The 28,000-nt window shown below is 49.8% G+C and overlaps 3 protein-coding genes across 5 annotated transcripts; 2 read left to right on the forward strand and 1 right to left on the reverse strand.

The window, feature by feature from the left end:
• The first annotated feature begins 138 nt into the window (after positions 1-138).
• Positions 139-7,547, forward strand: LOC136767768 (tectonic-3). 3 transcript variants are annotated; one of them, XM_066721759.1, is made up of 16 exons: positions 139-241; positions 655-852; positions 1,145-1,541; positions 2,338-2,458; positions 3,177-3,277; positions 3,369-3,478; positions 3,774-3,882; positions 4,075-4,187; positions 4,306-4,344; positions 4,449-4,523; positions 4,816-4,935; positions 5,415-5,510; positions 5,732-5,829; positions 5,919-6,078; positions 6,905-7,042; positions 7,170-7,547. In XM_066721759.1, exons 3-16 carry the CDS (start codon positions 1,145-1,147, stop codon positions 7,308-7,310), a joined length of 1,818 nt encoding a protein of 605 aa, XP_066577856.1. In that variant the 5' UTR covers positions 139-241; positions 655-852; the 3' UTR covers positions 7,311-7,547. The 3 variants fall into 3 exon arrangements, with proteins under 3 accessions (XP_066577856.1, XP_066577857.1, XP_066577855.1); XM_066721760.1 differs by having other exon boundaries at positions 140-241; positions 1,142-1,541; positions 5,418-5,510; XM_066721758.1 differs by having other exon boundaries at positions 141-241; positions 1,142-1,541.
• On the reverse strand, positions 7,482-14,609 carry mto1 (mitochondrial tRNA translation optimization 1). The gene is made up of 13 exons (XM_066721745.1): positions 14,497-14,609; positions 12,584-12,791; positions 12,290-12,489; positions 11,587-11,704; positions 11,138-11,427; positions 10,622-10,734; positions 10,325-10,515; positions 9,695-9,825; positions 9,396-9,600; positions 9,060-9,231; positions 8,867-8,976; positions 8,607-8,764; positions 7,482-8,042 (listed from the first exon to the last, which is right to left on the reverse strand). Exons 2-13 carry the CDS (start codon positions 12,780-12,782, stop codon positions 7,926-7,928), a joined length of 2,004 nt encoding a protein of 667 aa, XP_066577842.1. The 5' UTR covers positions 12,783-12,791; positions 14,497-14,609; the 3' UTR covers positions 7,482-7,925.
• Positions 14,610-16,541: 1,932 nt separating this feature from the next.
• sh2b1 (SH2B adaptor protein 1) lies at positions 16,542-26,293 on the forward strand. Its single transcript, XM_066721714.1, has 10 exons — positions 16,542-17,780; positions 19,166-21,320; positions 21,479-21,580; positions 21,767-21,858; positions 22,019-22,125; positions 22,233-22,388; positions 23,767-23,969; positions 24,114-24,285; positions 25,353-25,443; positions 26,163-26,293. The coding sequence occupies exons 2-10, from the start codon at positions 19,569-19,571 to the stop codon at positions 26,182-26,184; spliced, it is 2,697 nt and encodes an 898-aa protein (XP_066577811.1). The 5' UTR covers positions 16,542-17,780; positions 19,166-19,568; the 3' UTR covers positions 26,185-26,293.
• Positions 26,294-28,000: the final 1,707 nt, after the last annotated feature.

Here is a 28,000-nt window from a genome sequence, read left to right on the forward strand (position 1 = left end):
CTGTCCATTCAGTGAGTTATTAGTCTCTCACCACAAGGGGGCGACGATGTTATCATCACTGTTTTGGAAACCTGAACGGTTGTTCTCCTGTTAATCCTTATCCAGGGCGACTTACAATATAAGTGCAATACAAAGTGCAAGAATACAGTTAAGTACAAGGCATCAAACTTTGCAAATTCAAATTTATATTAAACAGAGCATTTCAAAATATAATACATTTTACAACTTCCAATTTACACAGGTAAGTACAGTAAGTGAGGTCATACATAAGAAATAAGAATAATAGCTCGTTTCACAGACCTGGACTGGCATTTATTTTGGACTACTTTTACCTATAATTGTATTGGATACTAATAAAACTAGAATTTAGTGTGAAACGAGACCTTCGTAACATTAATTAAAATAACTTATTTCTCAGTGGTACCAGTTGATCGAGTGAAGACAGCAGGACGAGTGTGTGAAATATTATATTTTATATCTTAAATCGGATGCTTTGGTTAAAAAAAAAAAGCGTTTCTAAATTAACTATATTTGATTTATTTATGTAATTTAGTTTGGTAGTGTCTGCTTGTAAATAATATGCTATAGACTCTTATTAAAATAACTTATACATTTCTGAGAAGAAGAAAAAAGCCGATTGTTCACTTTTTTCAGAAATCGCGCTTGTTAGATGTTTTACGGTAAGGGTCCCTCTTTGATGACGTCACACGCGCCAGTTTTATTGACGCTTCGGCGTCTGTGGTGACGACATCTGGAGAGCGACTTGACAACAGCCCCGCAGCCGTAACTAAGGACATGATCCGTAAACTGGGCGCTGCTGTCCCGGCGCTGTGAAGACAACGTGCGGACGAGGTAGGATTGTATTTGTATTACGTTTATATTAAAAATGCAATACTGTAGATTGCAGTCAGTGTGGCTGTATTAACCTGCCCCCCCACCCCTCTCTGTACTGCCGTGTCTAGTCTGCAGTGACTGTACTGTCTGCAGTGGGGGGTCTCTTGCTCTGTGGGCAGGATGTCTGTACTGTATTAACACCCTCTTATCTGTCAGTAGTGTCAGTGTCTCTGTGTGTAGTACTGCAGGGTCTAGTCACTCAGTGTGTATGTGCTGTATTGACCTTCTCTCTCTCTCTCTGTGGCAGTAGATGGCAGAGTGCCGGCGTGCCCCTGTGGTGCGCTGCTGTTGGGGTCTGTCAGTGTGGTGTGTGGGGGCGCTTCTCCTGGCCTTGGCTGCTTCCCAAGCTGTGATGCCCAGATCGGTGCAGCTGTCAGAGCAAACCACCGCCTCGGCCACCGACCCCATCAGCGCGGCAACGGACGCCGTGGTCACCAGCCCCTTGGCAACGGACCCAGTGACAGCTGGACCGGCCGCGACTGACGTGGGCGCCACGCACACTGCGACCACAGGACCCGCGGACCCTGTCTCCACGGCAACGGACACCACGCACACTGGGACCACAGGACCCACGGACTCAGTCACCACGGCAACAGACTCCACAGTGCCCAGAGCTGGAGAAACCAACCCGACCTCCTCTACTGCTGGTATCAATAATAAGAATAGTATTACTAGTTATTGAGAGATGCAGTCCTCCTCCTTCTCTCCTGCAGAGAGTGAGGGGACGCTAAGTCTGGTGCACTGTAGTGTCAGTAAAAGTCTCTCAGCGTCTTCACTGTACTAACCATCTCTCTGCCAGTCAGTGTGTGTGTACTGTATTGTACCCCTCTCTCTCTCTCAGAAAGCTGAGGGGACACTGGAGTGAAATATGTTGCTTCTACTATCAGGGGACACCATTCTATATTTTGTAGAGAATGCATAGGATGTGTATGAGGATTCTGTTTGGAAAGAATAAGCTATTTGAGTGCAGCATGTGCTCTCCTAGGACATACAACAGGTTTTCACAAATACAGAGACAGAATCTTGTGCTGCTGCACTTTGAAATGAATGTTCTGAGGCCAGTCCCAGCTTCACGATGGGGGTAAAATGGCACAGTTAATGAATACATCAAAAATACAGTCAGTCCAACATAATAATTAAAATATCCCAAATAAATATGTTATTAGTAACATAATAACTGTCAAACAAATTCCACAACAATTCACCTAGTTGCATTATAATTGAGAAATTGTAATATGTATTGACTGGCCTCTATTAATAAATACAAATACTTATATACACCCTGAAAATCATTGATAACGAGAGACTCCCTGACAGTGTCCAACACCAGTTTCACTGTAGAGAAATGTAGAGTTCACATCATTTCAACAACTAGCATTTTTCTAGCAATATATAAGACTGGTGTCCCTTCCTCAGCTTATTAACCCACTCTTTCTCTCTCAGCCTCAGTGTGTTCCTGTGATGTCACTCCTGGCTTGTGTGACATCGGCTGCTGCTGTGATCTCACGGACTGTGGCCTCACAGACCCGCGGAGCGTCTTCACCACGTGTGCAGAGGAAGTGAGGTCAGTGAGAGAGAGGGGGGAGTGAACGACAGCTCAGTGACAGAGTCTCAGTCAGTGTGTCTGTGTGTGTTATGACTGGAGGCCTCACTTTGATGTACAGAGCTCAACACATGCCGCGTCTCAAATCACATATTTGTTTACTACATAGGCGGTTTTTGAACACCAGACAGAGTAGTGCGTTTAGACTGAGAGATATGAAGAGACTAACGATACCCGGATGGTATCCTAAATTCGGCAAAAATGTTTGGAATGATGGACACGTTTTGCACTCGATATGTCCTGTCATGCACCAGGAAGAGGAAGAGGCGGAGCCTAGATTGGAAATGGAATTAATTCCTACTGAGTTACATAAGAAAGAAGTAATCACAAGACAGTTGAAAAGTCACAATGTCTTTTAATAATTAAGTGGTGGCAGTACTGCATTGTTATATTTTCTATACAGGAAATTGCGTTACTTTTTTAATATAGTTATATATACAGTATACTATGATAATTAGTATACAATCCACACTTCAGTGCATCGTGCGTAGTATATGATTTGAGACCCAGCTAACAGTCTTTGAAAAGCACTGAATATGTATTTGACTTCAAGTCTGGTGCAGTGTATGTGTGTGTAATACAGGTCAGTGCTGTGTGTGTGACAGTGTGTGTGTATTACAGGTCAGTGCACTGTGTGTGTGTGACAGTGTGTGTGTGTGACAGTGTCTGTGTATTACAGGTCAGCGCAGTGTGTGGAGAGCTGGCTGATGTTCCGGGGGAATGTGCCATCTGGAGTGGAGTGGCGGACAGACGGCCTGTTCTGTGTGGAGACGGACAACTGTAAGAGAGACTCTCAGCTCTCTCAGTGCGGTGTCAGTGTATTGCAGTTTATGTACTGTATTAACCCCCCACTCTCTCTCTCGGTCTCCAGCTCAGCTGAATTACCAGAGCCCCCCGTCTCTCTCTCTGAAGTCTGGGGATCCTTCTTTCTCTCTGCAGGGTTCCCCCAAAATGGCCACTGTCCCTCGAGCCTTCTACAGGGTGAGAGACGGTGTCTGTCTATCTGTCTCTAGGCGTAGGTCTAGGGGGGAACAGGGAGGAAGCATCCTCTCCAATGTTGAGAGAAGGTTAAATTGTCCCACCATCGTTTATGTCCGGCTTAAAGTCCATAGGCGTAGGTTGATAGGGAGGACAGTTGGGACTCGTTCCCCGCAATAGCGAGAGAGCTAAGTTTCTGAATTGAAACGTGTGCTGCTGGAAGTATACTGGTGTATGTCTGTATGTGTGTCTCTCTGTAAATACTGTAATAACCCCCTCCTCTCTCTGTCTGTCTCAGGCTGATGATGTCCTCCTGACCTACTACACCTCCACCTCCATCGTGGGTGTGCTCAGACAACCGTCACCAGGGGCGGCCAGCACTACCTGCCTGGATAGGAACCCAGCTGGTAGGCGTAGACGGCCCCTCCAGCTCTCTGGCAAACTCAGAAACGAGTTCAAAATGGATTTTCCTGGCCAATTTATTGACGTGTTCCCAGAATCCACTTGCTCCTTTCGCCCTCTCTCTTCTTTCCTCCTTTATGCTTCTCTCTCCCTGTGTATTAAAGTTTGCACTCAAACAGTGTCCATCTCTCTCTCAGTGTTCCTGCGCAGTGTGTCCGTGCCGTGCTCTCGCAGGGTGACCCCCCAGTCCTGCCAGACGGACCCTTCCCTCAGCGCTGCCTCCTACCACGCTGACCTCTCCCTGCTCACGGTGAGCCACATACAGCAGACACTCTCCAACTGTGTCTGTTGCTCACCCCCTTAAATCAATCTCCAGTATATCAAATATTGTGCTAACAATGATTATGATCTGATGTCCATTTTCACAGATCCCAGTTCCTGAGAATGCGTCCCAACCTGGAAATACAGTGAGAGAACTTCTTTACTTCTTTTACTGTAATACAAATTCAGCGTCTCGGACAAGTCAGAGTGTCTGTACTGTATTAACTCTCTCTCTCTCTCTCTCTCTCAGATCCCAGTTGTCCCAGTATCAGAGTGGTCCGCCCCAGCTCTGCAAGGAAACAACTGTATCAGTGTTGTGTCAAAGGTCAGAGGGCAACATGCCTGGACGTGACAGCTTGCACTTTTCTGTTATCTGCTTTTTCATTCTCACCTTCTCCTTCATTTCATCCCCCTCCTCTCTTAGTTCAGTTAAAAAAGCTTTATTGGCAGGACTAAGTGACATCAGTGCTGCCCAAGCATTGATAGATGAGTCCAGTGCTCAGGAACAGGGCGGTGGGAACAATAAATACAGCGATAGCGCAGCTCTGAATTGAACAGATATTAACAGACATGCTTACATGAATCTGATATTAACAGCCATCTGTCTCTCTCTGCAGGTGTCCTATGTGGTTTGGTACTCAGGCAGTGGGCGGCTCCTGAATGTCACCCTGAATGTGACCCTGAGTGACTTTACGACCCCTGGTGACCTCCTGCAACAGCACACTGTCACCTACCAGGTATACTGTATACAATACATGCACACACTCTGTATGTACTGTATACACGCACAGTATACACATTCTACACACATTCACTTTTTCAGCAATTTGAACTACAGTAGCTCGTCTGTTGGATCGGACCACTTTTCCTTCCTTGGACCACTTTTGATAGGTACTGACCACTGCAGACCGGGAACACCCCACAAGAGCTGCAGTTTTGGAGATGCTCTGACCCAGTCGTCTAGCCATCACAATGTGGCCCTTGTCAAATTCGCTCAGATCCTTACGCTGCCCATTTTTCCTGCTTCTAACACATCAACTTTGAGGACAAAATGTCCACTTGCTGCCTAATATATCCCACCCACTGACAGGTGCCATGATAACGAGATTATCAGTGTTATTCACTTCACCTGTCAGTGCTCATAATGTTATGGCTGATCGGTGTATGTATATAACACATTTCATTAACATTAATATGCTCGCTCTCTCTCTCTCAGAAGAGTGGCTCTCCTGCCCCCGCTGCCACCTCCACAGGGGCGGGGCTTGTGCCAGGGGCTCCTGTGATTGGAATCTTCAATGGAATGATCCAACCTGTATCCTCCAATTCATTATTAATAATCATATTGGTAATAATAATCATCTGTCTTTGTACTTTCCCATTGTGTATTGCTTTACTGCTCCCCTCAGTCTGTGTGTCAGTCTCCCTCAGTGTGCCGTTCTTCAGTCAGCATGTCCCTCTGGATCAGGGTGTCCCTGTATCGTTCCCCAGTGTGTACGTTCACTAGTGTGTTGTTCCTCAATGGGAGGGTGTCAGCTGACAGTGCTGGGTGTCTCAGGGGGGGGGCTTTGCTCCAGGGACGTTCGCACCCCCGTCCTCTTCAGAGAGAACTACATCAGCGGCTGTTCCTTCAGGTACCACCCTTCCCTCCTCTGTCGGTGCAGTGTGCTGCCTTGTCGAGTCCGTCATATTATCTATACTGCATCCATCTCTCTCTCTCCAGCTCTTCCTCTCTCAATTGCTCTGCGCTTCGAGTAGAGGCCTACCGGATTCTCCAAGGGAACGCGGCCCCCCACCTGTTGGCGATGACCCGGGGTGCCCAGCCTGACAGAGAGGCTGATTGGACGAGAGTGATCACGGAGAACTGTACCATCCCTCCCCTGGTAGCCAATCACATCGCTCGCTTACTATCTTACTGTGAAGCACCTTTTATAACAGTCAATCAGATTACAGGTGCACCCCACTGTGCACAAACGGGTTTATGAAATTAATTCATTTTAAAATCAAATTTAAAAAAATCATTCAAATTTCAAATGTTGGAAAAACTGAAACGTAACACTCGCCCAGCTGTTTAAAAAACTGTTCAGTTATGTCCAGTAATTTAAAAACAAAACAAACAAACAAGCTCCCTGCAGTCAGAATACCCCCCCACCCCCGCATAGTGTTGACAATGGTGGATCCGTGTAGCTTCATTATGCTAGTTCTATTAAAAAAAAAAAAAAAAAGGAACCAGCAATAATAAATGGGCCCAAAACGATACGGAAGTGAAAGTTCTGAGGGAGAATCTAAAATAGAGTGAAAGAGCATCAGTCAGGAGACCGGGAATTCAGATTTAAATTCCAATAAATATGTTGGGTTTGATTAACAATCATACAAACTTTCTGATTAGCAGCACAGGGATATCTGTATTTAACTCATTTTCACGTTTGTTTTCACCTTATTGAAACCCATGCATCCCTGCTGCTTTGGTTTGGTTGTAGTTCCCCTTTTCTGCCTGAATAGAGTGAGGGGGCGCTATACAACAATTAGCATATTGTGTGGTATGTTCTCAATTTTCAGTGAGCAACTATACTATTCAAAACCATCTCTCGGTCTCAGTGCAGTGTCAGTGTCCAGTCAGTCAGTGTATACCAGTCTGTACTGTATTAACCCCCCCACCCCTCTCTCTCTCTCTCTCTCTCTCTCTCTCTCTCTCTCTCTCTCTCTCAGGAGCAGACTTGTGAGACTGGGTGTGTGCTCCCCCTCTCTCTCTCCATCCAAATCCTCTGGGCTCAACGGGGGCAGCTCTCTCTGCCCCAGGGGCAACTCTTGGGGACAAAACTGTCCTTCAGTTGCCAGACAGTCAAGGTAACTAGCCCCTCTGGCTGCCTCTGCTGTGTGTGCGGAGAGAGGGTGTGTAATTGTGTGAGTCGTTGTTTTGAAGTCAAAGTCAGCGTGTCTATGCTGTGTTAACACCCCCCCCCCCCTCTTTCAGTGCCTCCAGTCCCGCCCCGTCTCTCTGATGACTGAAGTCTCGTTTGCGGACACCACGGTTTACCCAGAACCTCCCAGGGGGCAGCCGCAGCCACACTGGAAGCTCCCCCTGGACTTCTTCCAGCGCTGGGGGGGGTGGTGAGGGCTGTGTGACATCACTGATATAATGCAGCCTGATCCATTTCTGCTGTATTCACAAACGACATAACGGATTGTGGTATTTTGAAATGTACCTCTCCCTATTTTTCCATAGGTTAATGATAAAACCTATTCTATGTAAATAGGGCATGGAAAGGAATATACAACATGTACATAGATTTTATTTTATTTTATTTATGCACTTTTATACAATAAACAGGCAGGAGTGCGTTACCCCTAACCCAGGCCTCCCTGTGCGTCTGTGAGTCTCGGGACAAACAGATTCGTATTCCACTGACTCAGCTTCTTACCGGTCTCCTGTGTGCATCTTTGTTCCTCTGGGTCTGCACACAGTGGGCTCTGTCTGTCTGTCTGTCTCTCCCTGCTCATCTGCCCCTTTCTGTCTGTCTCTCCGCATGTGTCTCTGTATTTTTTTGTGTCTATCCCTGTGCCTATATTTGTGTCTAAATTGGTGTCTCTCTCTCTAACTCTTGAGTGTCTTCTCTTTTTGTCATCTTGTCTCCATTTCTCTGGGTGTCTTCTTATAGCTGTCCATCTGTCAGTCTCGGTCTCATCCGTGACTATATGTCTCTCTCTGTCTTTCACTCTCCCTCTCTCTTTACAACACCCCACTCTCTACTTCCTTCCCTCTCTCCTTCTCCATCTTGTGAACATAGCGTAGGAGGTGAACGACGGCGGCGGGGGTCATCCCTGGCAAACGGGTGGCAGCACCCAGCTGAAGGATAGAACGAGAGAGGGAGAGAGAGGGTTAAAACGTCTTGAAGGGAGCGGTCAGCGGAGGCCGCCAGCCCCCCAAATCAGCATTGAGAGACCAGCTCCCCCAAGTTATCCCTCATCGTGTCATCCCTAGCTTTATTCGTTCAAGGCGGGCTTCTATCTACTTCTATCCACCAATCTACTTTCAGACCACGCACTGTCTAGAAAAGCGTTCATTAGCAAGGGCACTTAACGAGAATAAACATGAATGATGAAATGATAGCTGTTACAACAGACAACGGTTTTGGATGGGATAAACCACGCCAAGGGTGGAATCGGCAATATAGTTCACGTCTTTCGAATTCCATCCGGCAGAATGTGTTTTTTCTCCACCCGTATCAATGATAATGGTGATTCGTATACAGACATGTTTTCGAGGAACACCCAGCCCCCTCCCCCGCGTTACGCCAGCACTCCCTGTCCGGACCTTAATACCAGATTCCCGATTTGGCGGCCGTAAGGATTCTGAATTTGACCTTGAGGATAATAAGGAGTAGGAGAGGGGGTTAAGGGGTGTACTGACCGTGGGCGGCTGGGCACGGTGCAGCAGCTCTCTGACCTCCAGTGACAGGGAGGCAGGCAGGGACAGGTAGTCGAGCCCGGGAGGCAGCGCCAGCCCCTCCTCCCGCCGCACTCGCCGTATCTCCTGCTCCTGGAGCTCCGAGTGAGGGAGGTACACCGCTGAGAGGGAGGGGAGGGAAGGATTAATATACAGACAGATTGAGAGAGAGAGAGACTGCTGGGAGGGGTCATTTGCAAGAGGTGGTCTGTAGGGAAGCTCACCCTCAATCTTCAGGCGCTCGGAGAACTCCAGGAATGGAGCGAAGGATTCTGGGAAGGTGGCGGACAGCATCTCTAGAGTGACACTCTGGTACTGCAGCAACTCCAGAGCACTGATGGGGAGGGAGAGAGTGAAGGGGGTTAACACAGTACAGTCAGTCAGTGTGTCTGTCAGTCAATTAGTGTGTCAGTGTACCTGAGGTGTGCAGTCTTGCTGTGGCTCAGTGCGCAGTGTGTCAGCATGTTTCTCCACTGCGCGGCGGGGAGCGAGAGGGAGCGCAGGGCCTCTATGCCGGCCGTCAGTCCGTCCCGCACCCTGACCGCCTCCTGGTACCGCTGGACGGACACACAGCCCACCTCCTCGAACCCTGACACAGAGAGAGAGAGAGAGTTAATACAGTACAGACACACTGACACTGCACTGAGAGTATGCAGCTGCACAGACAATGTGTGAATACAGGGTAATAATGCAGTGTGTGTAGCTACAGAAGGCAGATTGTGTATTTGTGTGTACAGTGTGTGCGCGCTGTACCCCGGTGTGTGAGCCGCAGGTCCGCGTTGTCGGGGCGCAATACGGTTCTGAACTCGGCCCGGCTGGTGAACATGCGGTACGGCTCGCTCACCCCCTGCGTCACCAGGTCGTCCAGCAGGACCCCTATGTAGCTCTCAGTGCGAGACAGAGAGAGCAGCGGCAGAGAGCGGGCACTGCGGCCGGCGTTCACCCCCGCCCACAGCCCCTGACACACAGACGGAGGGAGAGAGAGATATCAGAACAGCACTGTCCCGCTAACTGACTGACACACTGATACTGCAGTTCTGCCCCCTGTGTACCTGGGCGGCCGCCTCCTCGTAGCCGGTGGTGCCGTTGATCTGCCCAGCCAGGAAGAGCCCTTGGACTGAGCGGCACTGCAGAGAGTGAAAGAGCTGGGTGGGCTCCACGTAGTCATACTGCACACCATAGCCTGAGAGAGAGGGCAGAGTTAACAGTATAGAGACACTGACACTACACTGAGAGAGGTAGAGGGCGTAGTTAATACAGTATAGACACACTGACACTACACTGAGAGAGGTAGAGGGCGTAGTTAATACAGTATAGACACACTGACACTACACTGAGAGAGGTAGAGGGCGTAGTTAATACAGTATAGACACTGACACTACACTGAGAGAGGTAGAGGGTGTAGTTAATACAGTATAGACACACTGACACTACACTGAGAGAGGTAGAGGGCGTAGTTAATACAGTATAGACACTGACACTACACTGAGAGAGGTAGAGGGCGTAGTTAATACAGTATAGACACACTGACACTACACTGAGAGAGGTAGAGGGCGTAGTTAATACAGTATAGACACACTGACACTACACTGAGAGAGGTAGAAGGCGTAGTTAATACAGTATAGACACACTGACACTACACTGAGAGAGGGAGAGGGCGGAGTCAATACAGTAATTCAGACCTGGCGCAGCGATCTCCGCTCTCTCCAGCCCGGGGATAAGCCGCACCACCTTCTCCTGAACTTCAGGGGGAAGCGTCATGGACAGGCCCTGTGGGTACACCAGGTCCGAGGACAGCCCTTCTGGCTCCAGCCACACCTGGTGCTGGCGGCCCGGAAACCGCAGAACCTTGGACTCCAGAGACGGACAGTATCTGCCAGAGGGAGGGAAGAGAGAAAGAGTCCAGTTCAGTACAGCAGACACACATTAGAGCACGGCCCCGGTCTCCTCTCTTTCCCCCTCCATCTCTCCCTCAGTACCGGGGGCCCTTGGCGTCCTGTGCAATGTGGGCGCTGAGGTGCACGTTGTCCTTGACCAGCTGCTCTACCGCCGGGGTGGTGTGGGTCAGGTAGCAAGGCAACTGCTCCTCAGGCTGAGAGAGAGAGAGAAAGAGAGAGAGAGAGGGTAAAGGGTTAAGACTGACTGAGTTACTAGACCCCACAAGTACATTAACAGCAAACACACACAGTATACTGCAGACTGAACACACAGTACAGTCCAGACCCACATCCCCTCTTCCTTTCCATAATTCCTCTCTGCCTCCTCTCCCTCCCTCGTTTACCTCTCCCCTCTTCCCCCTCTCCCTTGCTCCCTCCCTCCATCCTTCCCCCTCTCCCTCCCTCCATTCTTCCCCCTCTCCCTCTTATCCCTCCTTCCTTCCCCCTCTCCCTTGCTCTTTCCCCACTCACTCCCTCCTTCATTCCTTCCCCCTCCCTTGCTCCCTCCCTCCTCCCTCTTCTCCTTCCTTCGTTCCCCCTCTCCCCCCGTCTCCGCACCTGTATGTCCACCTCTGCAGTGAGGTAGCTGAAGGGCATGGGCCGCTGGTCTCCCGCATGTCTGTCCGTTTGGCCGAACTCCACCGAGTCCCTGTGCAGGCGGGGGGGCGTCCCTGTGCGCAGCCGCCCCGTGCGCAGCCCCGCGTCCCGCAGCCAGTGGGACAGTCCGAGCGAGGGAGGGTCGCCCAGCCTCCCCCCAGGCCGCGTGGTCTGGCCCAGGAACAGAGAGCCAGACAGGAAGGTGCCCGTGGTGAGAACGACCGCCTGACACTGGAGAGTCACCCCGTCGCCTGAGAGAAAGAGACAGAGAGAGAGAGAGAGAGAGAGGGAGAGAGGGGTTAATACAGTACAGACACACTGACTGACATGACACTAGAGACGCAATGACACACAGACAAACACACACACTCAAGAGACAAGGAGACAAACACACACACACACAGACTGACCTAATGTGACCCCAGTGACCCTGCTGTCCCCAGGCTGGCTGGGGTCGGGCTGTGTGACAGTCAGGGCCTCCACTGAGCTCTCCAGCACTGACAGCCTGGGAGTGGAGAACAGCTCCCTCTAAGAGAGACAGAGAGAGAGAGGGATATCTTTCCTCATCCAAACAATGTGGGGAAGTAAAAAAGGCAAACAAAATAGTAAACGCTGTACAATGCACTAGTTAGAGCTCATCTGGATACTGTGGACAGTTCTGGGCTCCACACTTCAAGAAAGATATCGCTGCTCTAGAGGCAGTTCAGAGGAGAGCAACCAGACTTATTCCAGGTCTGAAGGGAATGTCCTACTGAGAGACTGAGGACCTGAACCTTTTCACCCTGGAACAGAGGAGACTACGTGGGGACTTGATCCAAGTCTTCAAAATCATGAAAGGCATCAAACCGGAGGAGCTTTTCCAGATCAGCAGGGACACACGCACCCGGGGACACAAATGAAAATTGGGCTTCAAGGCATTCAAGACAGAAAACAGGAGACACTTCTTCACACAGAGAGGCATCACAATCTGGAACAAACTCCCCAGCGATGTGGCTGAAGCTGAAACTTTGGGAACATTCAAAAATATGAACCCCCCATCACCCCTCAGACTCCTGTTAATCAGTCGGTGTGTCTACACTGTATTAACCCCCATCTCTCTCTATGTCTCTGTACCTGGATGGTGTCTCTGTACCGCTCCCTGTCCAGCTGGGCTCTCAGGCCCCACACCGCCGGGCCCTTCCTGCGGTTCAGCACCTTGAAGTGTATGCCACTGCAGTCAGCCGCCCGGCCGCACAGCCCGTCCAGTGCGTCCACCTCCCGCACCAGGTGAGCCTTCCCAATCCCCCCGAGAGAGGGGTTACAGGACAGAACGCCTAGGGGGGAGAGAGAGAGAGAGGATGGGGGGGTCAATAAAGTACAGCCACACTGACCGACTGGACACTGGCACTGCAGGTATCTCGTCCTCACCGATGCTGCCGATTCGCTGGGTGATGAGCAGAGTCTCCGCCCCGACCCTGGCCGCCGCCGCCGCCGCCTCTGTGCCCGCATGGCCGCCGCCCACCACGATGACATCATACTTCCCCCGGCTGACATCACTTCCTGCCCGCAGGGGAGGAGGCGGCATGAAGTCCCGCCCCAGCCACCGAAAACACCTCCGTGGGAACATGACGGACACCTGTCAATCACATGACAGCCCAAATTAGAAAGACATACATGAAACACCAATTCATAAATATACCAGCATATATATATTTATTCATTCATTCATTCATTCATTCATTCATTCATTCATTCATTCATATTCTCTCTCTCTCTCTCTCTCTCTCTCTCTCTCTCCTATATACACTCACCTAAAGGATTATTAGGAACACCTGTTCAATTTCTCATTAATGCAATTATCTAACCAACCAATCACATGGCAGTTGCTTCAATGCATTTAGGGGTGTGGTCCTGGTCAAGACAATCTCCTGAACTCCAAACTGAATGTCTGAATGGCAAAGAAAGGTGATTTAAGCAATTTTGAGCGTGGCATGGTTGTTGGTGCCAGACGGGCCGGTCTGAGTATTTCACAATCTGCTCAGTTACTGGGATTTTCACGCACAACCATTTCTAGGGTTTACAAAGAATGGTGTGAAAAGGGAAAAACATCCAGTATGCGGCAGTCCTGTGGGCGAAAATGCCTTGTTGATGCTAGAGGTCAGAGGAGAATGGGCCGACTGATTCAAGCTGATAGAAGAGCAACTTTGACTGAAATAACCACTCGTTACAACCGAGGTATGCAGCAAAGCATTTGTGAAGCCACAACACGTACAACCTTGAGGCGGATGGGCTACAACAGCAGAAGACCCCACCGGGTACCACTCATCTCCACTACAAATAGGAAAAAGAGGCTACAATTTGCACAAGCTCACCAAAATTGGACAGTTGAAGACTGGAAAAATGTTGCCTGGTCTGATGAGTCTCGATTTCTGTTGAGACATTCAGATGGTAGAGTCAGAATTTGGCGTAAACAGAATGAGAACATGGATCCATCATGCCTTGTTACCACTGTGCAGGCTGGTGGTGGTGGTGTAATGGTGTGGGGGATGTTTTCTTGGCACACTTTAGGCCCCTTAGTGCCAATTGGGCATCGTTTAAATGCCACGGCCTACCTGAGCATTGTTTCTGACCATGTCCATCCCTTTATGACCACCATGTACCCATCCTCTGATGGCTACTTCCAGCAGGATAATGCACCATGTCACAAAGGTCGAATCATTTCAAATTGGTTGCTTGAACATGACAATGAGTTCACTGTACTAAACTGGCCCCCACAGTCACCAGATCTCAACCCAATAGAGCATCTTTGGGATGTGGTGGAACGGGAGCTTCGTGCCCTGGATGTGCATCCCACAAATCTCCATCAACTGCAAGATGCTATCCTATCAATATGGGCCAACATTTCTAAAGAATGCTTTCAGCACCTTGTTGAATCAATGCCACGTAGAATTAAGGCAGTTCTGAAGGCGAAAGGGGGTCAAACACAGTATTAGTATGGCGTTCCTAATAATCCTTTAGGTGAGTGTATATACTCTATACATAATTGGAAATGTAGCTAATAACATACAGTATAACTGACTGGACACTATTAGGACATGTATGCAATATTATATATACGCTGGACAATGTGCTCTACTGTACTATTTCGATTTTGTCAGAGTAAAAGTAAAAATCCTCGTAAACTGTATTAAAGTGTCATAAGTTATATAATGTTAATGACTACCGGCTTCCTAGTTGGTGTCTCTTCACCAGCTACACTTAGTGTGTGTGTTTACTGTAAGAAACTAGTACAAGCATAAACACAACAATAATAATATAATTAATATTAATGATAATGTTACCCTTCAGATATGACTCCAGGTATGTGCCCTCTCTGTCTCTCGCCTCACTCCTACGATGCATGTCTTGTGCCCGTGGACGCCGCCATTGTTGTTGAGTCTACCGTAATGTCTAGTATACCAGCGCAAATAGATCAGTATAATGTGCTGCATCTTGATAGACTGGACTGTCGACCTAAAAGAAAAAATATTTCGTCAATTTACAATCTGGGGTGTAGTACAATATAAACAATTGCCCTGTTACAGTTGAACAAGAAGGTTAACCACTTAAGCAGTTACTATATATACTTATAACTACGGTAAGGCTCCCCTGCTGGTGCTGAAATGAGATGAGAGATACAGTTTCTTCAATGCTGTTCCCTAGCGGAAAGCGGCGTTATTGCCTGTTTGGTTAATTAATATCAGATCAATCTCCCAGTACAGTACAACATAGTAGTGCATTTCAAAGACTAATCAAGCAGCACCAAGCAGCGTCCAAAAAAAAAACTCTGGGACAAAGTTGTTGAAAGGCACAGATCAGGTTATTGGTGTAAAAATATATAAAAGGCTCCCTTGAAACACTGTAAAGATGATTATTAACAAGTGGGTATGACAACACCAAGACACTGCCTAGATCAAGTCCTCCCCCCGGATGAGGAATAAGGAAACTGATCAGAGGCTACCAAGAGGCCAATGGCAACTTTGCAAGATCAGGCTTTTATGGCCAAGGCTGATCAAAGTGCACGTGACAACAATATCCCCAGCACTCCACACATCTGTCCTGTATGGGACACTGGCAAGGAGGACCCATTACTCAAGAAAGCCCACCTGAAACACTCAGGAGATTTTATAGCCATGTGGCATTAAGGTTTTGTGGTCTGCCGAAACTAAAATGCAACCTTTGGTCCTAAATGCAAAGTGTTCTGTTTGGCATAAACCCAATGCTTACTGAAGCATGGTGGTGGCAGCATCATGTTATGGGGATGTTTCTCATTGACAGGGATTGGGACTGACTGGCATTTGTCAGGATAGAAAGGAAAAGTACAAGAAAATCCTTGAGGAGGAAAGTAGACGGAAGTTCTCATTTTATCATGAAAAGATTCCAGTCAACAAAAAGGTAAATGTCCTTGAGTGGCTCAGTCAGAGCCCTGACCTAAATCCAACTGGAAATGTGTGGCATGACTTGAAATAAATTGTCCATCAAGGCTCCCAAAGCAACTTGACAGAGCCAGAACAGTTTTGTGAAGAAGAATGGTCCAATATTGCCAGATTTAGGATTGCCAAGTTGGTAGAGATCTCAATGGACTCACAGTTGTAACTGCTGCCAAAGATGCTTCCACCAACTATGAACTCAGGAGGGTGAAGACATGCAAATATGACATTTCAGATTGTATATTCAATATCATAATGTTTTTCACAAAAAAATAACAGTGTGAGGTATAGTGTGTAGATACATGGAAACAAATCGTTATTTAAATGCATGAAACTCTGAGGCAATGACACAACTAAATGTTGGTGCAGACTTTCTATAAGCACTGTATGCAACACAGTGCAAAATAGTACTGTACAGCACTGCCGTACCGTTGTATAGGTGGACACCCTAGATAGCAAATGCCTTTGTCAGTGTTGATGCTCGTCCACACCCGCACTACGAACACAAGACTTTATCACAACAAGGTGCTTACCACCAAGGAATTCATGATTTGTGAAAATGTCTCCAGGTCTACTACCAAAATCTACTTATAAAGCAGGAGACACCAAAGTGGCTCTCTGCTTCAGGTCATGAACAGTTCACTCAAGGTGAAATCACTAGGCATCCCATACAAATACAGCTTTATTCATATCAGTGTTTGTATATATATATATATATATATATATGGCAGTACACACAGTCTAAGGCTAATTCTGCTGCCCCCCCTCACTCTCTAAATAAACTATAGATCCATTCAATTCCAATGCAGGGTGCTTAACGGGAGTATGTAAACATAACTGCACACACAGCTCTCTCTCAATAAAGTTTTTCCCATTCAAATCCCCCTCTCCTCCTCTCCTCTCCTCTCCTCCTCCTCCCCTCTTCGCTCCCCCTCTCCCATTATCGCGAGACATCGGGATTGAAACACTGCCAATCAAAATATACATATTTTAAAAATAATAATAATAATAACCATAAAGCGACTCGTAAAAACAGGCCTATTCACACCGCTGTTGACAAACACGACGTGCGGAGGCGGCCGGGGAGCGCCGGGAGGACCGAAGGCTGCCTACGGAAGGAGAGAGGGAGAGAAACAGAGAGACAGGGGGAAAACAGGGAAAGAGAGGAAAAAAAAAAGCAGGGAGATAGACAGGGAGTCCAATCAGCGAATCTGAAAAGTATTGTTTTTATAGTGTTGTTACCGTCATTTTTTTTTATTATCAAGACGGGAGGGAGAGAGGGAAGGGGGGATAGAGAGAGACGGGGCGAGTTTGTTTTTATTTCAACAATATTGAACCGTTTTCCTCTCTCCCTCTGTCGTTTTGGGTAAGGAAAAAAAACCACACACACCAGACCTCCGCATCAGCGACACGACCAAGGCCCATCTCGCTTTTTCCCCCTCTGTCTCTCCCTCCCTCTTTCTCTCTCTCTCTGTCTGTCTGCCCCCCCACCTCCTATCCCCAAACACACACCCCCTCCCGCCTCCCCCGAACGCCCCGGACTCGAGTTTGGGAGCCAGCCGGGTCTGTCAGTGGATTTCGGGGGAAGGTTCCGCGTCAGGACTCGGTCGGACACTGGGGATCCAGTACCGGTTGAATGTGATTGTTGTGTCGCTCTTGCTAAAACCATTATTATCCGGGGTGTGTGGCGTGTGTGTGGAAACGCGTGTTCGCAGAGGAGTACGTTTGTGTAACTCGATACAACACTAACGGCTAATACAACTACTACTGCTACTACTACTGCAAATAACACCATATTGATGATAATAATGATCGACTAACCGTAGTAATAATTCCACCGCGGACTGGGGCTCTCATTCGGAATTGGAACGCATAGGCGCAACAACGTTCTTTGGTAGAACACTATTATTATAATTCTGTTCTAAATGTGTTTCGTGTCTGTTTTACACTGCTAAGACTGGACTGACGAACTTACACAACAATACTACATGTAAGACATTTTTTTTTTCCGGCTACGTACCACGAACATTTCTCCGTGTATATTTGTATATGTTCGTCATCTGTTGACTGAATTGTATTTTTCCTCGTCGTGGACGTGGAAAAGGATTTGCTTATTGATGTATTGGGGACACGCAATGGAGCTGCCTTGTATTAAGGTAAGATGCACTGTTTTACACGTAAATGTGTAATATTTGTAGTTGTGGTGGTGGTTGTTGTTGTTAAGGTATAGAACGATTTTTTACTCAGTATTGTGTGTGTGATATATAAACCTGGAGTACAGACACTGACTGAGCCCTGTACTGTATTTATGCACCTGGAGTACAGACACTGACTGAGCCCTGTACTGTACTGTATATATACACCTGGAGTACAGACACTGACTGAGACCTGTACTGTACTGTATATATACACCTGGAGTACAGACACTGACTGAGCCCTGTACTGTATATATACACCTGGAGTACAGACACTGACTGAGCCCTGTACTGTATATATACACCTGGAGTACAGACACTGACTGAGCCCTGTACTGTACTGTATATATACACCTGGAGTACAGACACTGACTGAGCCCTGTACTGTATATATACACCTGGAGTACAGACACTGACTGAGCCCTGTACTGTACTGTATATATACACCTGGAGTACAGACACTGACTGAGCCCTGTACTGTACTGTATATATACACCTGGAGTACAGACACTGACTGAGCCCTGTACTGTACTGTATATATACACCTGGAGTACAGACACTGACTGAGCCCTGTACTGTATATATACACCTGGAGTACAGACACTGACTGAGCCCTGTACTGTATATATACACCTGGAGTACAGACACTGACTGAGCCCTGTACTGTACTGTATATATACACCTGGAGTACAGACACTGACTGAGCCCTGTACTGTATATATACACCTGGAGTACAGACACTGACTGAGCCCTGTACTGTACTGTACTGTATATATACACCTGGAGTACAGACACTGACTGAGCCCTGTACTGTACTGTATATATACACCTGGAGTACAGTCACTGACTGAGCCCTGTACTGTATATATACACCTGGAGTACAGACACTGACTGAGCCCTGTACTGTACTGTATATACACCTGGAGTACAGACACTGACTGAGCCCTGTACTGTATATATACACCTGGAGTACAGTCACTGACTGAGCCCTGTACTGTATATATACACCTGGAGTACAGACACTGACTGAGCCCTGTACTGTACTGTATATATACACCTGGAGTACAGACACTGACTGAGCCCTGTACTGTATATATACACCTGGAGTACAGACACTGACTGAGCCCTGTACTGTATATATACACCTGGAGTACAGACACTGACTGAGCCCTGTACTGTATATATACACCTGGAGTACAGACACTGACTGAGCCCTGTACTGTATATATACACCTGGAGTACAGACACTGACTGAGCCCTGTACTGTACTGTATATATACACCTGGAGTACAGACACTGACTGAGCCCTGTACTGTACTCTATATATTTTTCTCTTTCTGTTTCAGAATTTCATTTTTTTCGTTTGGAGACTCACGTTGCCTTAAATAGGAGAGAAAGGACACAAACTTTTCTCTCCTTCCCTCTCTTCGTCCCATACCCACTGTCCCTGGCTCCAAGAGAAGTACAATATAGAAGAAACAGGATATTGTGCCCGATTGACCAGCAAATTAAAACAAAGACGGAAACCCTCAACTTTTTCAGTAAGGGACTTTGGCTGACCAATCAGGGTGCAGCTCTCCCGAAAGCCACAACCAACCCGCTCCCATGACGGGCCGTGGGCTGTGACCCCTCCTGCAGTCTCCAATTGGTCCGTGTCGACCTGGCGAATCCGGCCTAATCCTGAACCCGACACCCCGCCCCCTTCCCCGCCTGGTCCTCCCCAGCCTCCTCCCCCCCGCTCCTCCGGCCATGAACGGCTCCCTCCTGACGCCCACCCCTCCCAGCCCGGACCCCCACCCCCGCCCCGCCACCTCCCTGCCCCCCTCCCCCTCGCCCTCGCCCTCCCCCTCCCCGCCCTCACCCTCCCTGCTGCCCCTCTCCCCACGTCCACCCCCACTCCCACCACCGCCGCCCTGCTCCCTCTCCGACACCCCCTCCCCATCCCCCAGCTGGACGGACTTCTGCGAGCTGCATGCGCGGGCAGCGGCGGGAGACTTCGCACGCCACTTCCGGGCCTTCCTCCTGGACAACCCGCACTACTCGCCCGCGTCTGGGCCTGCCTTTTGCCGCCGTTTCACCGAGAGGTTCGCCCGGCACTTTGAGAGAGAGCTGGGGGGCGTGGGTGGGGCTTACACGGACACCACCTCCCTAGAGGACGATGACGCCTCCCAGCCCCAGATGACCCCGGCCTCTCAGACCCCCCCTTCCTGTCCGTCCGCCCACCTGCGTGCCTGCCGGTCGGGAATCGAGCGGCCGGGCGAACGGTTCCCCCTGCTGCAGGACTCTTACGCCATGGCCTCTGCTGCTGTCACCCCTTCGGCTGCCCCCCCCCACACCCTGCCTCCCTCCTCCTCCTCCTCCTGCTCCTCCTCTGTGGGAGGGGGAGGGGGCGGGAGACGGGAGGAGCTGGGTGCCGCCTCGAGGAGGTTCCCCGGCCAGCAGGAAAACAGGGAGGAAGAAGAGGAGGAGGAGGAAGAGGAAGAAGAGGAGGAGGAAGAAGTGGTGGAGATGGGGGAGCTGGGGGAAGGGGAGTGGAAGGATGGAGGGGGAGCCATGGAGGCAGACGGCTGCATCCTGCCCGCTTATCCCCACGTCCCTGGCGGCGGCAGCAACGGCAGCCGTGGCAATAGCGAGGCCCTGGCTAAGGGGAACGGACAGCCGGTGGGCGGCCCAGCGGCGGGACACCCCAAGAGCAAGCTGAAGAAGCGCTTCTCGCTGCGCAACGTGGGGCGGACGGTGCGGGGCAGCGTGAGGGGCATCCTGCACTGGCGCAGCTCCTCCAGTGACTCCTCAGCCCCCGCCTCCAGCCCCGGCGCGGCCCCTGCCCCCTCCCTCACCCCCAGCTACAGCTACACCATGGGCGTCCCCTCCCACGACAGCCGCCGCAGCCCTCAGCCCCCGCCGTCCTCCTCCTCCTCCTCCCAGGCCGCCCTGCCCCTGTCCCTCTCCCTGCCTCTCTCCCTGCCCCACTCCTCCTCCTCCTCCCTGCCTCCTTCCTCCTCCTCCAGTGCCGCCTCCCTCTCCCAGGCCTCCGAAGCGAGGGACCGGCGCCGGAGCAGCGGGGAAGGGCAGAAGGAGAAGTGGAGCCACCGGCTGGAGAAGCTGCGGCTCACTCGCTCCCCCCCTCCGCCGCCTCCGTCCTCCTCCTCTGCTTCTACGGCCCCCGGGCGCAAGAGGGGCGAGCGCCTGCTGAGGGAGGGGGCAGTGATCGTCAGCTGCTCTGCCTCCGAGGACACGCACGGCCCCCCCCACACCCCCAGCTCAGCCCCCGCCCCGGCTTTCCCCGGGTTCTCTGCCTCCTTCGCTCACCACCTGCCTGGTGAACAGCCCCCTCCACAGCAACACGGTCCGGGCGCCGGGCAGCCTCCTGCCACCGGGGGCAGCGGCGGTGGGGGAGGTGCCACGGTGGGCTGGCGGGGCGGGCGCTGGCAGAAGTGTCGCCTGGCCCTGCGTGAGAGAGAGGGAGAGGAGTATCTGCTGGAGTTCTACATCCCGCCTAAGGTGAGTGTAAGAGGGAGAGAGAGGGATGGCAGATTAAGAAGGAGGGGGGGAAGAGGTTGGAGTGAGGGAGATGGAGAGGAGAAGAGATGGAGGGTGGGGGAGGGGAAGTCAGTGTGTCTGTACTATATTAATCCCTCTCTCTGCCTCTCTCTTTCCAGTCCTCCAAGCCCCGGCTGGCTATCCCATGCTCCTCTATCCAGGAGGCCCGGTGCACCACAGCACTGGAAGTCCCGGACAAGGAGAACACCTTCCTGCTGCAGGTGAGGCCTCCTGCCACAGCGCCCCCCAGGCGGCCACGGGAACTGCGGCCCTGATACTGACGCACTGTTAGGTTACAGCTATAGAGATTTTCTCCCTCCCTCCTTCTCCCCCTCTCTCAGTGCAGTGTCAGTGTCTGGTCAGTCAGTCTGTGTGTATTAACACCTCTCTCTTTCTCGCTCTCTCAGGTTGATGGGGCAATGCAGTACATAGTGGAGACGAGTGACTCTGGGCAGATGAGATCCTGGCTCTCTGACATCAGCAACTGCATCACTCTGAGGTGAGAGAGAGAGCAAGGGAGAGTGCAGAGAGAGAGAGAGAGAGAGAGAATCACAGCCGTGTGGACACGAGTACACTCATCACTGGTTCTCTCTACCCTCTCCACCTCTCTCCTGTCTCTCCCCCTTTCCCTCTATATGTTCTTCATCCCTTGCTCTTAGTGAGCCCGATGACCCAGGTGACCTGTCTTGTGGGGGTCACTCAGAGGTCACTCTCTCGGGCAGCCTGACCCCCGTCTCCTCCGACTTCAACGACCGTCTGTCTCAAGGTCAGTTCAGGGTCAAAGGTCACAGTCTCTCGGTGACTGTTAGTGTCAAGCTTTGTGGTCTGTGGTGTACTGTGTTGATATTCAGTGTGTTGTGTTGTGTATCGCAGTGTGTTATGGGGGTCTTGGAGGCTCCTCATCCCTGACGGAGCTCCGCCCCCCTGAACTGCCCCCCCGTGCCCCAGTGGACGAATCGGATGGCAGGCTGCTAGGAGGGGGCGGGACCGGCCTGGGAACGCCCTTTGCCGAGACTCCCGATGGTACAGGTACACATGGGACAGCGGAATGCGCACACTGCAGCACTCTGCACTACACTTCACAGCATTCACACTGCGTACTACACACTGTGCCCTAAACTCTACGTTGTATACATGCACTGTAATACATTCTATACAAACAGCGTAATACATTGTTTACATACTCTGTACACTGTATACAGACAATGCAATACACTGTAACACACAGTATAATACTCACTGCACACTGTAGTGCACATACTGTAACACACTCACACTATAATACTTACTGCACACTAGTACACATACTGTAACACACTGTATAATACTCACTGCACACTAGTACACATACTGTGACACACTGTATAATACTCACTGCACACTGTAGTACACATACTGTGACACTGTATAATACTCACTGCACACTGTAGTGCACATACTGTAACACACTCACACTATAATACTTACTGCACACTAGTACACATACTGTAACACACTGTATAATACTCACTGCACACTAGTACACATACTGACACACTGTATAATACTCACTGCACACTAGTACACATACTGTGACACTGTATAATACTCACTGCACACTGTAGTGCACATACTGTAACACACTCACACTATAATACTTACTGCACACTAGTACACATACTGTAACACACTGTATAATACTCACTGCACACTAGTACACATACTGACACACTGTATAATACTCACTGCACACTAGTACACATACTGTGACACACTGTATAATACTCACTGCACACTGTAGTACACATACTGTGACACTGTATAATACTCACTGCACACTGTAGTGCACATACTGTAACACACTTACACTATAATACTTACTGCTCACTAGTACACATACTGTGACACACTGTATAATACTCACTGCACACTAGTACACATACTGACACACTGTATAATACTCACTGCACACTAGTACACATACTGTGACACACTCACACTATAATACTCACTGCACACTGTAGTAGACATACTGTGACACTGTATAATACTCACTGCACACTGTAGTACACATACTGTAACACTCACACTGTATAATACTCATTGCACACTGTAGTAGACACTGTGACACACTCACTATAATACTCACTGCACACTGTAGTGCACATATTGTAACACACTGTATAATACTCACTGCACACTAGTACACATACTGACACACTGTATAATACTCACTGCACACTAGTACACATACTGTAACACACTGTATAATACTCACTGCACACTGTAGTACACATACTGTAACACACTGTATAATACTCACTGCACACTGTAGTACACATACTGGACACAGTGTCACACTGCCCTGTAAACACACACATACACACACTGTGCTGTACTGTACTCTGAAAGGCCACTGTGCCCGCAGGCTCCTTTGTGTTCGGCGAGGTGGCGGTGCTGGAGCACCCGCTGTGGGAGTGCCCCTGGTTCCACGGCACCCTGTCTCGGCTCAAGGCGGCGCAGCTGGTGCTGGCGGGGGGGCCGGGCAGCCACGGCGTGTTCCTGGTGCGGCAGAGTGAGACACGCCGGGGGGAGTACGTCCTGACGTTCAACTTCCAGGGCAAGGCCAAGGTGAGAGGGAGGGCGGCCGAGCAGGAGGAAGGAGGGATGGGTTGGGTGTGAATGGAGGGGGGAGCATGCTATCGGCTTGAAGGACTGTCGTGAGTTAAATTCCCTCTTTCTCTACCCACTCATCCCTCCCTCCATCCCTCTCAGCACCTGCGCCTATCTCTCAACGAGGACGGGCAGTGCCGAGTGCAGCACCTGTGGTTCCAGTCCATCTTCGACATGCTGGAGCACTTCCGGGTGCACCCCATCCCGCTGGAGTCGGGCGGGGCCAGCGACGTCACCCTCGTCAGCTTCGTCGTGTCCAATCACAGGCAGCCAGGTGAGGGTGGGGGGCCTGGGGGCGGCCGGGGTGGTCTTAGGCATGGGCTCAAGTGTGTAGACATTGACTGACTGACACTTCGAGACAATAACACTGCAATGAGAGAGAGAGGGAAGGGTGGTGGGGTAATACAGTATAGGTGCAATGACTGACTGACTGGACACTGCAGTGCAGAGGGAGAGGGAAGAAAGGGAGGAAAAAAGAGAGAGAGACACCACTAGTCTCACCACACAGTATTTCATGACGGTCTGCCTGTGTGTCTGTCCGTGTGTTTGCCATTGTCTAATGTGGTGACTGTGGCTTCAGTTCACGTCGATGCCATTCTGTGTGGGTTCCCATGTATAACATGGCCACCGCTTTCCTTCAGTTTGTGTTGCATTGTCATTGCCACAACCCACTCTGTGTATGTGTCTCCTGTATTGACCTGGCCACTGTAGGGTTGCAGGTGTACACAATCCCCCTAACCAATATGGGTTCCAAAGCTCTTTGGTTGGTGTTGAATTCACTGAATCAAGGATCTTTGCCTTTGCATCAATCCAACATGGCGACTTCCTCTTCACAGGGCATCAATTCCATAGTCTCTGAAACCAGAAATAAATGTTTTTCCTGCTGTTTCTATTAACATAATTTCTGCCACAAAACACACAGCCGCCATACTGGTTTATCTTCTCGTCTTGCCTGATGTTTCTCTCTGGCTCTGCTCTGAACATGGCAGGCTTCATTACCCATTAACCCCAGTGCATACAGCTTCCGTCCCACAGTTTCCAATGTTTTCCTACATGACCCCTGTAGGAAGGTGTAGCTTCACTGCCCCTTAGAATGCCACTCAAGCCATCTCCCATCGTGGCCACCATCTTGACTCTACCTCTACATATTACTGTCTTACTATAGAATTGGCATCACCTCGTTCATGTGGCCATTTTTCCCCTACCTTCCCATCCTCTCTCACGGTCAGCCCCCAGTAAACATGGCTGCCAGGTGGCTCTGGCTTCCCCTTCCCTCCCCCATGCATTTCCGGGCTCTGATTGGCTGTCTTGTTGTTGTTTGTCGTTGGGTCATCTCCGCAGGCCGGGACAGGTCAGGCAGCCGGCCCGCAGTGTGTGATGTCATCACCCCGCGCCACCCCGACTCTCCATCAACCCCCATCTCTGACTGTGTGTAAGTGAGACGAACAACAGAGAGAGAGAGAGAGAGAGAGAGAGAGAGAGAGAGCGCGAGACAGGGAGGGAGGGGGATGGAGAGAGGGGAGAGGAGGAACAAGGGAGAAAGTGTGTGTGAATTGCCCATGGTCTATAGCATTGATGGGAGGGAGAGAGAGAGAGACTCTGAGGGACACTGTGGGAAGTGCTGGAAAATCTATGGCACTGTGAGGGATGGATAGAGAGCGAGAGACTGAGAGAAGGAGTGCACCCCCGAGTGTATTTCAAATAGAGAAATGGTCATCACAGACTAGTGTCACATTATCCACAGAGTGCTATTCACCCTAAAGCACATTTCATATTCATTACCCATTGATCATCGGGTGTGTGTGTGTTAGAGTGATTAGTCATTGACCATAGAGTCTGTTCATTAGCTAGAGTAACCACTGACCATAGAGAGTAAGTATCCTGGCAACTTTCTCTCCTTCCCTTCATTATTTCTGTCTCAACTGCTCCTTCCCTCTCTCCTCCCTCCACCTTCACCCTTTCCTTCCCCTCCTCCTCCTCCTTTCTCACCACCCTTCACACATCTCCCTTTATCTCTCTACTTAACTCTCTCCTCTTCCGACCTCTGACTGTCTTCCTCCCCTCCCTCTCTTCCCATCCCTTCTCCTCTCTTCAATTGTAATAATTCCCTTCCTCTCTCCTTCTCCCTCTATCCCTCTCTCTCTCCCGCAGACTTGACCAGTCGACCCCGTAGCCCAGCGCCCCCCCCCCTGCCACCTGGCCGCCCGCCCCCCCCCAGCCCCCCCCAGGAACGAGGGAGTGAGCCAGAGGGGGGAGGAGGAGGAGGAGCAGGAGCAGCAGCAGGAGGAGGAGGAGGAGGGGGAGGAGGGGTAGAGGAGTGTGAGGAGAGAGAGCGAGAGAGGGAGAGAGAGCTGCCCCTCCTTCAGCTGGAAACGGTGGAGAGTGAGGAGAGAGAGAGGGAGGGAGGGAGAGCCAGAGCCATTGACAACCAGTATTCCTTCTTCTGAGAGAGAGAGAGCGAGAGAGAGGGCGAGGGAGAGGGAGAGTTTGAGGGTTAATGATGCCTAAGAGAGATGGAGGGAGGGAGGAGAACAGACTTACACTACAGAGGGAGGGAGGGAGGGACGGACGAATAACACTAACTCACAAGCTTTACCCTTATCTTCAGGGAGAGAGAGAGATGGAGAGAGGGAGAGATGAACTCCTGTCTCACAAGCTGAGAGAGACCGACAGAGTAACACTATTGACACTATGTCACCAAAGAGAGGGGTGGGGGGTTAATACGGTACAGACACACTGACTGACTGGACGCTGCTGGACACTGACACTAAGAGGGGGGGAAGTTGAAGGAAGATTTATATCTCTCTCTCTGAGTTAGTTCGCATATAGAGGGAGGGAAGGAGGGAAAGAGAGGTAGAGGAACGAAGGGGTATGGAGGGGTAACCCCAGAGATGGATGGAGTGACCTTTGAAACTAATATAAATAATAATAATGTACCAATAATAATAATACGATTACAAATGTTCTTGATATTAATAATGCTATAGTGACAATGCCATTCTTCTGAAAATGCCTTTAATGTCTCTTTCACTTTCTCCTGATCTGTTTTTACCTCTCTATCTCTCTCTCTCTCTGACTTTTCTTGCAAGCTGATTTTTTGCCTTTTCTTCAGATGAATATGCCTTTCTATTCCTCCCTCCTATCTCTGTCTCTCTCTATCTCTCTCTGTCTGTTGTGTTGGGACTCAAACCAATGTATTGCTGAGCAGACCGTGTTGCCTGTCCAGTTTGTATGAATAGAGTTTCAGGTACTTCATTGACTGATAATATAATAATATAATTATAATAATATACTGCCCTGTCTGCGTCTCTTCTTCACTAACTTTGTGCGGTGTGAAACTGAATCACTGACCAGCTGATACAGGCGTGGGTTCAATCGCAGCTGGGGGACACTGCAGTTGTATCCTTGAGCAAGGTACCTATAGTAAAAACCCAGCTGTAAAACTGGGTAATTATATATATCAATAAAATGCACATACAATACAGTACAAAACCATGCAGTACATTACGTTCGCTGCCCGGCCTTTCAATAACCACTTCCTCAGGGTGAGCTGGAACCTAATTGGACAGGCATAGGGCTGGGCACACCCGAGAAGCCATGCCATTCCAGGGCGTCATACAACCTCGCACTCCCTCACAACTAGAGTACCCGCTCAGCCTAAGCAGCCTGTGTTTGGGATGTGGGAGGAAGACAGAGCCCCTTGGAGGAAACCCAACGCAGGCACGGGGAAAACCGTTCACTGGCTGACACCCAAGGCCGGAAATCGAACCCAGGTCCTGGAAGCTGTGTCGCATGAAGTGTTGCTATAAAGTACAATCCACTAGTGAAGAGGGAAGCTTCTGTGTTTCATACTGAGGTGTGTGTGTGTGTTGCGGGGGTTGTTAAGCACACTATACTTAGTCACTTTCTGAATGTTGAACTGCATTGTGTCTTACGGTGGTGTAACTGAATATTGTTTAGTCTGTTTGTTAATGCACTCTGTACTGTGC

This window comes from Amia ocellicauda, chromosome 14, assembly GCF_036373705.1.
Source record: "Amia ocellicauda isolate fAmiCal2 chromosome 14, fAmiCal2.hap1, whole genome shotgun sequence".
Classification (NCBI taxonomy): Eukaryota; Metazoa; Chordata; class Actinopteri; order Amiiformes; family Amiidae; genus Amia; species Amia ocellicauda.